The sequence below is a fragment of the Aspergillus steynii genome, assembly GCF_002849105.1.
Source record: "Aspergillus steynii IBT 23096 chromosome Unknown P170scaffold_5, whole genome shotgun sequence".
Taxonomy (NCBI): Eukaryota; Fungi; Ascomycota; class Eurotiomycetes; order Eurotiales; family Aspergillaceae; genus Aspergillus; species Aspergillus steynii.
This window is the reverse complement of record NW_020194402.1, coordinates 2,888,568-2,900,800: the sequence shown is the minus strand read 5'-3', so window position 1 is coordinate 2,900,800 and position 12,233 is coordinate 2,888,568. Positions and strand designations below refer to the sequence as shown.

General features: G+C 52.6%; 5 protein-coding genes across 5 annotated transcripts; 2 read left to right on the top strand and 3 right to left on the bottom strand.

Moving 5' to 3' along the window:
• Positions 1–551: 551 nt before the first annotated feature.
• Positions 552–1,553, bottom strand: P170DRAFT_438065 (nucleoside-diphosphate-sugar epimerase family protein). The gene has a single exon (XM_024849503.1). It carries the CDS (start codon positions 1,461–1,463, stop codon positions 561–563), a length of 903 nt encoding a protein of 300 aa, XP_024703734.1. The 5' UTR covers positions 1,464–1,553; the 3' UTR covers positions 552–560.
• Positions 1,554–2,165: 612 nt separating this feature from the next.
• P170DRAFT_511029 (uncharacterized protein) lies at positions 2,166–3,901 on the bottom strand (the record flags this gene model as incomplete). Its single annotated transcript, XM_024854842.1, has 2 exons — positions 3,594–3,901; positions 2,166–3,522 (listed from the first exon to the last, which is right to left on the bottom strand). Exons 1-2 carry the CDS (start codon positions 3,731–3,733, stop codon positions 2,166–2,168), a joined length of 1,497 nt encoding a protein of 498 aa, XP_024703733.1. The 5' UTR covers positions 3,734–3,901.
• A 427-nt stretch (positions 3,902–4,328) lies between these two features.
• On the top strand, positions 4,329–4,864 carry P170DRAFT_438064 (uncharacterized protein). The gene has a single exon (XM_024849502.1). The coding sequence runs from the start codon at positions 4,623–4,625 to the stop codon at positions 4,827–4,829; it is 207 nt and encodes a 68-aa protein (XP_024703732.1). The 5' UTR covers positions 4,329–4,622; the 3' UTR covers positions 4,830–4,864.
• A 195-nt stretch (positions 4,865–5,059) lies between these two features.
• Positions 5,060–6,956, bottom strand: P170DRAFT_465791 (putative isoamyl alcohol oxidase). Its single transcript, XM_024852353.1, has 3 exons — positions 6,685–6,956; positions 6,430–6,630; positions 5,060–6,379 (listed from the first exon to the last, which is right to left on the bottom strand). The coding sequence occupies exons 1-3, from the start codon at positions 6,948–6,950 to the stop codon at positions 5,134–5,136; spliced, it is 1,713 nt and encodes a 570-aa protein (XP_024703731.1). The 5' UTR covers positions 6,951–6,956; the 3' UTR covers positions 5,060–5,133.
• Positions 6,957–9,084: 2,128 nt separating this feature from the next.
• Positions 9,085–10,343, top strand: P170DRAFT_477045 (uncharacterized protein; the record flags this gene model as incomplete). Its single annotated transcript, XM_024853409.1, has 4 exons — positions 9,085–9,249; positions 9,297–9,669; positions 9,717–9,834; positions 9,890–10,343. 4 exons carry the CDS (start codon positions 9,085–9,087, stop codon positions 10,341–10,343), a joined length of 1,110 nt encoding a protein of 369 aa, XP_024703730.1.
• Between the last annotated feature and the right edge of the window lie 1,890 nt (positions 10,344–12,233).

The following is a 12,233-nucleotide window of genomic DNA, read 5'->3' as shown; positions in this document are numbered from 1 at the left end:
GCGCGTCTAAGCTCGGTTGCTCTTAATGTGCTCACCATTAAGTGATTTGTTGATGTCCGAAGTGAGCGAGCCGTATTGCTTTTAACCGTCGGCAACCGAAAGCTAGCGATGAAGCGAGCATGATCCTTGAAGATCGAGGTTATAAGAACTCTATAGAAGAGCTTAATCAGACTAGATCTGCTAGATGATAGGAATGAAAGCCATTGCTCTACTGCTAGTGTATATTGAAAGCATCCGGACTGTTTCACTTCGTTTACCAAGCGGGTTTTCCCTCTCTCGCCAGTCACATTATTCTTTGCCGATTATATCCCAGAAATTCTTTCTGAATACGATTACTAATTTCCTCCTTTTTGAAATAGAAAAGACATATCATTCTTTTGTGTTGCGAGCGGAGAATGGGACGGGAAAGTTCAGATTCATCTTCCGGATGAGCTAGATCGCAAGAAGACACTGGAAAATGCTAGAAAGTCTCTTGTCAGCTAAATACATATGCCCGGGACTGGCCCGAGTATGATACGCAAGTGAGTATGTAGTGTCAGATCCAAATACATCAAAGACTATCATTTCTTCCACTCACTCTCCGTCTCCAACCACGTCCCAAAATCCTTCAGCCCCGGATACTTCGCCCTCAAATCGCCGATATCAGCTTGATAGCCCTCATCCCTGAACCAGCGAAACATGACCCCAAAGTCCTTCATCGCCGCCATCAGCACCGAACACACAGCCCGAAACGTCCCCGGCACACTCTGCCCCGTCTTCTCCTTAAATATTCTCGCCATGTCCTCGTACGTCAACTCATCCCCCGCCAACGACACCGCCGTCCCCTGATACTTCTCATGATTCACGAACGCCTCCGCCGCGAGATACCCGATATCGCTCGTCGCAACCAACTGTAACGGCTTCCCCTTGAGCGTCATGCTCCACGCCGTGGTGAATACTTTGCCCATGAACCCGGGGACAAGGTTCTCGTAGAACGCAGTCGGACGGAGAATGAACCACGCCGTATCGGTGTCCTTCGCCGCCGAGACAAGGTGATGCTCGATGTTGTGTTTTTTCACGAAGTGCGGAATTTTAGTCGGGTTGGTAAAGGAGACAGCGTCGCCGCCGCGGTCGACGGAGCTGTAGACGAGGAATTTGACGTTCTGGCGAATCGCTTCGTCGATGAGGTTTTTGCCCTGCGTTTCTTCCGAGCTGGTGTTGCCGATGGCGACCTGGACGCTGAAAAGGCCCCAGAGTGGGTGGTCGCTGGCGGTTCGCGCGTTCTCGAAGATATCTACCGGTTGGTCCAGGTTGCCTTCGATGAGCTTGATTTTGGGGGAGAGTTTGGCGAGGCGCTGTGCGGATGGGGAGTTGACATCGCGAGTGACGGCGAGGACTTCGAATGGGGCGTCTTTGGAGATGAGGTTGCGGATTACAGAGCTGCCTTGTTTTCCGGTGGCGCCGGTGACTATGATTGCTTTCATTTTGGAACTAGATGTGATATTTGAGGAAGATAGTGGAACTGGGGAGGGGTAGACTGGAGTGCGTGGGATAAGCCTGTTAAATACTCATGTGCGTGCTTGTCAAATGGACATTCCTGTGCCTATACTAGGGAATGACAGGCACAAAATCACATTGACCTGCCATACATTCCATACTCCTGACGAATCCCATCTGATGAATCATGTGTCTCACTGGTCAGGCCTGGGCTGATCTTGTTGCGTCAGTCTGCTTATTTACCTTACAATGCGATAGGTTGGGTATTCCTTTCTCACTCATAGATAGCAATTTGCTTGTCAAGCATCTGGACTTAGGGCCAGCCAGGGGTCTTGGCATCATTGCTGTCAGTAGCATTCCTCTCTGACTGTTCCAAGGTTTGTTTTGATTCACATCCCCAGTGGAATGACTGGCTCCTGCAAGTATGTAAATCTTGTGCTAGTGAACAAAGGTAGTTGCAGCTTACGTTACCGCATTCTGACGGAGTCTTTTCCCGGGGGTTAAGGAATTGTGATACGTTGAGGGCTGCATTGGATATTCTGTTAGAAGCCGATGAACTTGACTAGCAATTTTGCAATCTAAACCTTTTATCCTATAACAAAATCGAATCTACTTTTATGTAACCTTCCTGATACGCCCATCGCTTGCTAACCATTAACCATCAAACCCTATACACACCCAACAAACCACTACTCAGCCGTCGCCACCGGCGCAGACGAATAGAACCTGAACTCCTGATTCTTAAACCCACCCCATCCATTCCCATTCACCGGTGGAGGGGGAGAATCCGCTGGAACAGCAGTCTCAGGCACCGCCGGCTCAGGAAGCGGTATGCCAGGCTCCGACGTCGGGACCGGTTCTATATCCAGCGGCGGCTCCTCAATCACCGGCTCAGGATGTCCTTCTGTCGGCGCGATGTCGATATCGTAATACTTCCACCCCCGTTTCTTTTTCTTCTTCCTACAAAACCCAAGGTCGAACTCCCCCGCCGGGATCGTCTTCGCTTCCACGTCCACCGCCACCGGCTCTCCCTCAACCTCAACCTCAACCGACGGCTCCGACGCCTCTTCCACCAGCGTCGTCAGGCGCGCAGGTACCCCCGTCGCAGGGCCCGTATACCCCCCATTGATGCTCCGCCAGTGATCCCACGGATCATAGTCCTCGGCGACTGGAGGCGGAGACTCAGGCGGAGGAGGAGAAGGCGACACACCCACAGGATCCGGTGATCGACCAGCATCCAATTCCGGAATGGCCTCATCCACAGCGTCAGGCCTGCCAACAGCAACAGCAACAGGCCCAGCAATCGCATGCACCTCCTCCCCGTCCTCAGGAACAGGCTCCCCAGGATCCGGATCCGAATCCCACTCAAACGCCGCATCCTCCTCGTCATCATCCTCAACCGTGCGCCCCTCATTCGACACATCCGCCTCGCTCTGCTCTTCCACATCGCCATGCCCAATCCCATTCCCATTCAAAACCTTCCCCGGCAATGCACTCGCATAAATCTCCAACACCGCGCCCACCAAAAACGCATCAAACGGATCCCTCCCGACCCCGTAGCTCGCAATATCCGCCCTCAACGCCTCCTCATCGTCCTCGAACGCAATCGCCAGTTTCTCGCGAATATACCCCCAAAACCAGACCTCGTCGGGGGGCAGGGATGAGAAGATCTCCCTCGCCACGGTGAGCACGTAGAGTGTGGACACGTCGATGTCGAAGACTTGCATGTAGGTTTTGGCGAGCTGGGTGAGGCCCACGAGGCCGTAGCGGCGCGAGGAGAGGTAGGTTTGCGCGGCGTGGTGGAATTCAAGTGCCCGGGGAGATGGGATCTCGGGTTCTGGGTTTGGATCGGGTTTTGTGGTCTCGTAAGTCCCCGTGTACAGGTAGTGGATGAAGGTGTGGCCGACGGCGGGGTGGATGTCGGAGAGGTTGAAGATGCGGGTCCACTGGTTGAGCTCGAAGGCTGGGTAAGGGCGCAGGAAGTACTCCGGGACGGTGTAGCTGTTGGTGCCGATCGTGATGGTGATGGGTTTGGTGGTGTAGGGACTATACATTTATTCACTTGGTTAATATCTAGGTTGGATGGATGGGATTGGTTTGTAGGGAGGTGGAATTGCCTTATTTCCGGCCGGTGGTATTCAGGAATATCGTCCCATTGGGGGTATGGTGATTGAAGTGGCTCTGCTGGAGGGGGTTCTGGCTCGGAGGGCTCGTGTCTCTGCCATTTCTTCTTCGCGCGGGCTTTTTTGCCGATCATTTTGATGGGCTGGTGGGCTGGTGTGGAGTGGATTGAGGTATGGACTGGACTGCTTGGATTCTGTGCATGAAGTTGGATGCGAACCCTATATACCGGATGAAGTCTATAGAAACAGCTTCATCGACAAGCTGATGGGCAGAAACCCCGCACTCGGGCGCTTAAGGCCGACATTCCTCGCGAGGGTTATTGGTGTGCATGACTAACTGTTTGCTAGCTGCTGAGCTGGCGAGATACCTCTGCTAAGCGCTGCGTTGGATTCCGTGTCATGCAGGAAGAGCTGGAAGGGTGGTCATTGGTGGGTTTGAGGCTTCTACTGAATTCTACTGGGTTGATACGAGGTAGATGCCTGATGTTTTCCTCTGTCTGAGAATGATGTCACTTTCCATAAAGATTCTATTAATTACTCCATGTTCTATATAACTAGAGAGAGAGAAGTTACAAGAACTCGAGCTGTTGGGTAGAAACGGTTAGGCGCAGATCCCCGATAGCATCATGCATCGCATCATCCCACTCCCCGTCCGCCAAAGAGATCAGGCCAAGTCAATCGTACATTTAACATGTCGCTCTCACCTACATATCACCAGCACCAACCTACGTAAATAGACATACCTCACAATAGGTAATACTAATGACAGTATACATGACTCACTCCTCCTCATCAAACCCCTCCATACCCTATCAAACCACCTTATCATAGAACTATCTCCGTACCGCCGATCCAGTGGATTCCAATTCCAACGGGCTCGGACGATCGGATCCGCAGTTCGCGCAACCAGCAGGACTAAGACCGAGTCTCCAGATTCAAGGAAAAGAACCGTTTGACCCACCGCCGATCGCGCCGATCAACGTCCCAAAGGCCGAACGGAGAAAAACCCAATCCCAATTTTGGATGAACGGGTGTTTGAGCGTGTTTCGGGTTCGGGGGTTTTTTTTCTGTGTGTCGCAAAATGTGAACGCGGTTGTTTTGCCTGTTTTGTTAGGGTTTATATTATTGAGATGGTTGGGGGTTGGTGATGCCGAGGTTCGTGGTTTTAATTCAGGTTGTATTTCTAGACAGACTGCACTGGTTCTGGCTGATTTAGGATATTTGGGGTAGGGGAGTGGCAATCAGCGACGGATGTTTTTCCGACGGTGGCGATGTGTAGGAAGGATTGCATCAGATGTCAACCATGTGCTTTTGTCCCGGGCAATCATGGGTGCACCATGGTCCAGACTTCAATTGTAGTCCGTTTCTGAATTCAAATAGGAATTATTCTAAACTCTAGAATAATGCAGAGTACATTCTGAACTCGTAACCCGAATGCGAACGTCACGTTCATAAAATTAATCTATCGCAGGTAATAGGTATCTCTAACGACGGTCTAGCATACTATACACGATACAAAACATCCAGCCATTTTCTAGTTGGTACGGCACATGCGGCCATCCTCGGCAACGGACCACGCCTCGCTGCCCACGCCCTTCAGCACGTAGAAGAAGTTGTCCGGGTCGTACTTCTGCTTGACCTGCAGCAACGGCGAGTAGTTCTCGCCGAAGAAGGTCTTCTGCCAGTTGGGCTGGCGGAAGTTGGCCTCGTTCTGGTAGGTGCCGCCGCCGGGGGTGACGGCCTCGAGCTGCGGCACGTACTCGTTGGTGATGCGGTCCTGGTCGGCGATCATGGCGGACCACGGCGCCGTCTCGTTCCACGACGTGCCGAACTGCACCGTCACCGCGGCGCGGCGCCACTCGGGGAACACGGCGTTCGAGACGTCGCCCGGCGACGACACGTTCAGGCCCACGCCCACGGCGATGATGCCCTGCTGGGTCAGGTTGCGCAGCGCGCTGCCGATGCCGGCCGGGTTGCTGTCCAGGGCGTTGCGCGGCACGAGGCGTCCGCCGTACTGGAAGGTCGAGACCTCGAGGTTACCCCAGGGCAAGGGGCCCATGTACTTGTTGTAGTGGTCGTGGTAGGACTCGTACTCGGTGACGTCGGACTTGTATTGGATGCCGAGGTCGGAGAGGGCGTCCAGGAAGGGCTGCAGGATGGACTTGATCTCGTCGGTGGACTTGTTGTAGCCGGTGATGGGGTTTATGGCGAAGAAGACGGCGGTCATCTGGTAGATGACGGTGACGCCCTGGTCGATCATCTTGGGCAGGAGGGAGTGGAACTTGGAGACGGCCTCGTCGAAGGTCTCGCTGGAGATGCCGGACGCGGTGAACTGGACGCCGGCGCCGGAGACCTTGACGTCGGGGTGAGCCTTAACGGTGACGGACATGACGACGCCGTAGTTACCGGCACCGCCGCCGCTGAGGGCCCAGAAGAGGTCCGAGTTCTCGGAGCGGTTGGCAGTGACGAGCTTTCCATCAGCAGTGACAACCTCGAACTCCAGGGTCTGGTCAGCGCCGAGACCGAAAGTCGTGCTGAGGGCGGAGTGGCCACCACCCTGGATGAAACCACCGGCGACACCGACCGTGGGGCACTCGCCGGTGACGACGACGAGGTTCTTCTCGGAGGCGGCCTCGAGGATCTGGTATCCCATGGTGCCGGCAGCGACCTTGAACGAGGGACCCTGGTAGTTGGAGTCGGACCAGTCCTTGTATTCGACGTCGTGCAGGTGGTGCATCCAGACGGAGAGAGCACCGGCACCGGTCGAGCGACCAAAGTAACTGTCCTTATTAGCGGGCTTTCTTAACACATAAGATAGAAATAAACTCACTCATGGCCGGTGTTGCGAATGACAAAGCGAATGTTGTTCTTCTGCGCAAACTGAATGGCAGCAATCACGTCGTCGCTGGACGAGACATCGACCGCGTAGCTAGGGTAGTTGCCCAGCTCGCACGACCGAGACTGCGCAGTAAAGGGGTCACAGCTCTGGTTGGCAAAGAAGGTCTGCATGACCGACGACGAGGAGTCGAGGCTGTGGGATTATATTAGACACTATCAACATTGGAGTAATCAACTGGGAACATACTGGACCTGAGGGTGGTGCCAGTTATCCTGCAAAGACTTGCAGGCGGCGGCGTCGTAGGTGGGATCGTGGCATGGCGACCCGACAGGCACCGTCGCGATCAAACGGCCACCAACGGTGCTGTTCAGGGAGTCCCAGGTCGAGGCCGAGGGCCAGCAGCTGTCACCAGGCAAGCAGTGGCAGTTCGACTGGGTAGAGCGGGCAGCACATTCCGCCGCGACGGGCGACGTGAGAGCCGCGGCGACAGCCAAAGCCAAAGAAGACTTCATCTTGGGCGGAGGGAGGGGAAAGAAAGATAAGGTTACAAGGTGGAAGAAATCGCGGAGGAAAGGTTGTCGATCATGAGGTTCCCTCTTATTTATTTATACCGTGGCAAGGCGAGGGCCTAGACAATGTACGGTGACAAGAAAAAGCAAAGATAGAAAATAGAACGCAGCAAGAACGACGGGACCTCGGATTAGACCAGACGGACGACACCCACACAATGCGCGATGGATAACCTGCAAGACTCGGAGGGACAACCGGATCCGGAGATGTTCCCCAGAGCGTCTAGCGCGTGTAGCAGGACGAGTCTTGAGTTGAGGCAAACAAACCAGGGGAGAAAAGAAAAGAAAAAAAAAAAGCAGACATGTCTTACACCATCATTGGTGGCGTTGGCCCCAGATTCCGATTGGCAATCGCCGTCTTTGGCCCCTGCAAGCCCCACCGCGCTAGAATCGTTCCGGCGCAGGAGCCCTAATGCGCCCTTCTCCTTGCGTTAGACTCCTTGCATCCATGAATTAATTCCCTATTAATCTATCCTCTAGGCAGCCATTTGCCAGAGCATAATCATTCCGCTGACCTTAATTTGCTCGGATATTATTTCTTACGCTCTCTGGAGAAACCGCGGTGCATGGGTTTAAAGATCTTACGAGGCACTCTATTCCCACCTAGAGTCTTCTTCCACCCAAGACCTCCACACGGTTTTCATAGCAACAAAGAGGGTTATTCTTCGGGTCAGGAGTACGGTCGGAGACGGACAACGGAGTGCCTGACTACGACCGAACAACGTGGTCTAGCATTATGGACTCGGCTATCGAGCTACCGGCGTCGGAGTCTCCGTTCATGACTACTGTCAGGACTAATTTTATTTCATTTGCGTAGTAACATGCCCGTGTGGGACTCATCTCCATGGCCGACTCCAAGTCCATGCGCCGGATAATCCGGAAGCCCCTCCCAGACACTAGTACATAGGTAGTATAGATACTAAGAACGGAGTCCCCTCCGGACCATCCAGAACAAGATACACGTGCCGGGTGGCTTTGTCTTGGTGTGCTTAATATGGAGCGCAGCATTATTGTTGCTAGTCTACATGAATCGGCTAGTGACCGGATACGAGAAACGGCCAAGGCACCTGAGTCACTAGCGCCGGAGATGCTCGCAGCACCCTATTTGGAGGGAATGTCCCCGTCCGAGGGTTCCTGGCGACGGGGTTATTAACGTTCAGGTACCACTGGAATTACATCATGCGGAAATGCGGTCTGGCGATCGTCTGTCCACGAGACTGACAACACATCCAAAGCCAATCTGATAAACCGTTGCAGGACACCATCGCAGAATAGAGCCGTTGCAAAACCAGGATTTCCGAAAGGTTGTCCGCCACTTTGACTCGTTCAGGCCCGTCCCAATAATTAGTGGCACATTTGACTTTCTCCTGCTGCGAGTGGGCCTCTCCACGCCTATCACCTGCCCGCATCCCCTCGTTTGAGTTCAGGCACCCCACCATCATCTCCGGCAAATCACTGCCCGGCCTTTTTTTTCAGGTCGCTTAAATCCTGGACTCCATCCGGAGGCTCCACTCGCTGGTCTTCTGGACCATGGATCTGCCATCCCTCAGCGTCAGTATCCAAGGTCCTGGCTGGTCCCAATTGTCAGCCACAACGCTTCTCAGCCAGTCAGGCGCCTGCAGGCCCTTCCGAAAAGATGCTTGTCATCGTCTTCATCCGGGGTTCACGCTCGATCTATTGGCAGCCACCCTTGGGGCACCCGGTGTTATAGACCATCAATGGGTGATTTTTTCTCGACCCGAAGGCACTCCTTTGCTCCTGGTTTCCGTTTTTGCTCGTGTCGGTCGTGAACGCTCTCTCGAATCGCCATCCAACCGGGGCTTTTACATCCATTGCCCAAAGTTGGTGCCAAAAGTTTAATTCCCAAGGCTCTGGTATCGGCTCCCATGTGTTCTGGTAGTGGCCGCTATTAAGTAAAAACGGGTGCCCGGCAGGATTTCCATCCCACACTCGCCTCTTCTCGTCCGCTGTCACTGTTTCAACCATGTTAACTATATGAGACCGGTCAATTCTCCCAAACTCCCGGGACGCTCATATCTCTGCTTTCGCTTTCCAGAGCGAACGGCGCGGCTGCAACATGCCTCCCCATCAGCTCTACGCGAGAGACAACCACGGCCCCGAACTAGACAGAGGCATCTGGGCCGCCGTTGTGATTGCCGCGCTGATCGTCATCCTTAGAGTCTTCGCGAAGATCAAGATCAACCACTTCCGCGCCGATGATGTCTTGATGGTTCTTGCGTCGGTATGTTTTATTCAGTAAATTTCCCTACATATTCTAATCCGTCAAAGAGTCTAGCAATCGTCTCCTGCGTCTTCCTCACCCTCTCCGTCAAGCGTGGCTTCGGCAAGGACCTCGAAACGATCCCCAGCGACGATCGCATGGCCGTTCTGAAATACATCGCTATCCAGATCCCCATCGTCACCATTAGCACAACGATCGCCCGCACGGCTTTCATCGTCTACCTCCTTCCCATCCTCAGTCCGAACAAGAACTACCAGATCGCACTATGGGCCGTCCTCGTCATCCAGCTGGCCGGTAACATCGCCTCCGCCGTGCTGCCGCTCAGCATGTGCCGCAACGTGAATATCCTCTGGGACCCGACGGTCAAGACGACCTGCGCCGATCAGAAGGCCGTTGTCAATTTCGCCTACTACTCGAACAGTATGTCGCCTTGACCCCTCGACCTTGGATGGTTGCTGATAATGCAGGTTTCAACTCCTTCACCGACTTCTTCCTCGCCGTCTTTCCCACCGTCGTGTTCTGGAACCTGAACCTGAAAATGCGCATCAAGATCAGCCTCATCGTGCTCCTGAGTCTGGGCATCGTGTACGCCCCCACTCCCTACGCCTAACCCCTAGTTCCTAAACTAACCAATCCACAGAGCAATGGTCGCCTCGATCGTCAAAACCACCAAACTCGACCAAGTCCCCAGCGTCACGAACCTCGGCGGCAACGGCGCAGTCGAGCTCATCCGGTGGGGCTATGTCGAGAATGCCCTCATCATCATCACCTCCTCGGTGCCGTGCATCCGGCCGCTGATCATCTCGTCCGTGCGCAAGATCTCCAGCGGCGGGTTCACGCGCTCCTATGAGCTCACGGGCCCGTTTAGCGGCAACCGTCGCACCGCGGGCGGGAACGAGACCGCGCAGTCACGGAGGCAGCAGCGGAAGTGGACGAAGACGGAGACGGGGAGTGTTGAGCGCATTCTGGAGCCGCATGGCACGCTGCATACGCAAAATACGAGCGTGAGTGGACGCGGCCAGTCGCCGGAACATCTGGAGCCGGGAATTACGAAGCAGGTGGAGATTTCGGTGACGAATGATGGGATGAGGTAGTTTTTTCTTTCTACTCAAAGTGCTCTTTGGGAGAGAATGGGGAGATAAGAGATAGGATAGAGCTGGAGGTGGTTATCTGTATATTTTGGAGTGGAGTTTTTACGGATTTGTTGTTTTTGTATAGAGGATTACAACATGTAGATAGGGCTCATGAATGGTATGAATATGGAAATTCTCTTGCCCCTGTATTCGATTAGTTCAAAAAGGAGATCAGTGGACCAATTTCTATCCTACGACGTTTCTCAAGCCAAGATCGAATCAACCCTCTCATCAAATTACCAAACACAATACACGAGTCATGAGTCATGAACCCCTGTCACCCTCAGGGGCACCGACTCAGTCAGTGTCTTAGCGATTGTCCAACAAAGAGTCCGGCAAAAATAGAACAAAGGATTCCGCCACGTGCCTGGGCGCAAACTCTATTTTCGGCCGGACCCGATAGGTTCTCGTCTTTCCGATCCCTTGCGATTGAGCCACAGAGGACTATTGAATGGATGCAACGCCACCGAGATCTAGGACCTGTAGCTACTAGCCGTAGAACCATTGGCTAGATCCGCTGTCGAGATTTGTCATGCCTGGGTCCTGTGGTAGAACTCCGCGGTGGTCTTGGTATTTGCGGTAGATAGTGCAGTGGGGATAGATAGGATAGGAGGATGGTCTAGAGCACCGGCTACGGGCAAGATGGATGTGGCTAGATGTTCGATCGGAGATATCTCAATGCATACATCGCCGAACTATTGATTTGTTTTCATCGAGGGGTTTTGCGATTGATCGTGCGCTCGGTACCTGGCCGTTGAGCGATCTGGATGGGTCTTCCGTAGGGCTTGTCTGGTTGCTGTTAAGGTTCAATAGTTGGTCTTAGTGCATGGTGCTTTCGGGTGTTTGCTTTGGTTTGTCTTCGGGTGGCGGTTTTCTCGTGGATTGGAATACTGTTGGATTTGATCGGGTTTGATATTTTCTACGGCCTGAAAGTGAAGTTTTTGTTGATGGGATATTTGGGTTGAACTGTTGTCAGTCAGAAGTGATTGAAATGCAACCCTTTTTTGGTCTGGAATGAGAGACATAACAACGAACGCATACCGTACAATCACAAGCATAGCAGTATGGTCGTGTGAATTAGAAAAATGACAACTTTTGTGTCTATTGATGTCCTAATACGAACGATTCCTGATCAAATTCTACTACCTTGCGAGATACTGCCTACTTGTTCTCGGTGACGAATAAACCGTAAAGGACGCTTTCATTTTCTGCTTACATGAGGTTCGCTCTACTTCAATGGTTAAAGGGAGGTATCTAGGAATTGCAGACTTTCTGTGGTTTGGAATAGACGTCAACCATTCTTCATTTCAATGCATGACCAGCTTCGCAAAAGCGATGTAATCTGCTACAGAAAGTGATTGATAAATTGATCAACCAAGATACTCCCGCTTATTGGACCAAAGGCTCATGTTTGCTATCTTGACGCGGTATCTTAGGATGGGTAGACAAACTTCAGACTCTATATAAGAGGGATCAGTAGGAAGTTTCGGAGAAGCATACAAAACATAATCGAGCATATTGACGTTCCACCGCCTAGATTCGTGAAACTTTGACAGTTACAAACGCCTTATGGTGACAGGGAGCACGTTTTAGTATATTATGGTAGTAGTGCTCCAGCTTCTGAGGCAACAAGTTATATACATTAACCCAATTGGTTCAGTTCTCCTCTGGGCTTCAGTTATTATCAAACTTCAGAATTTCTCGATGCTGTTAGGGGAGATATGTATCGCATTTTTACCACTGAGCTAAAAAAGGGTCAACCCTAGTTTTAACTGGAGTAATATGTAATATATATAGCTCTTCTCACTGCGACAATATGTTTGTCTCTATTAGTCACAAAGTATACTAGGT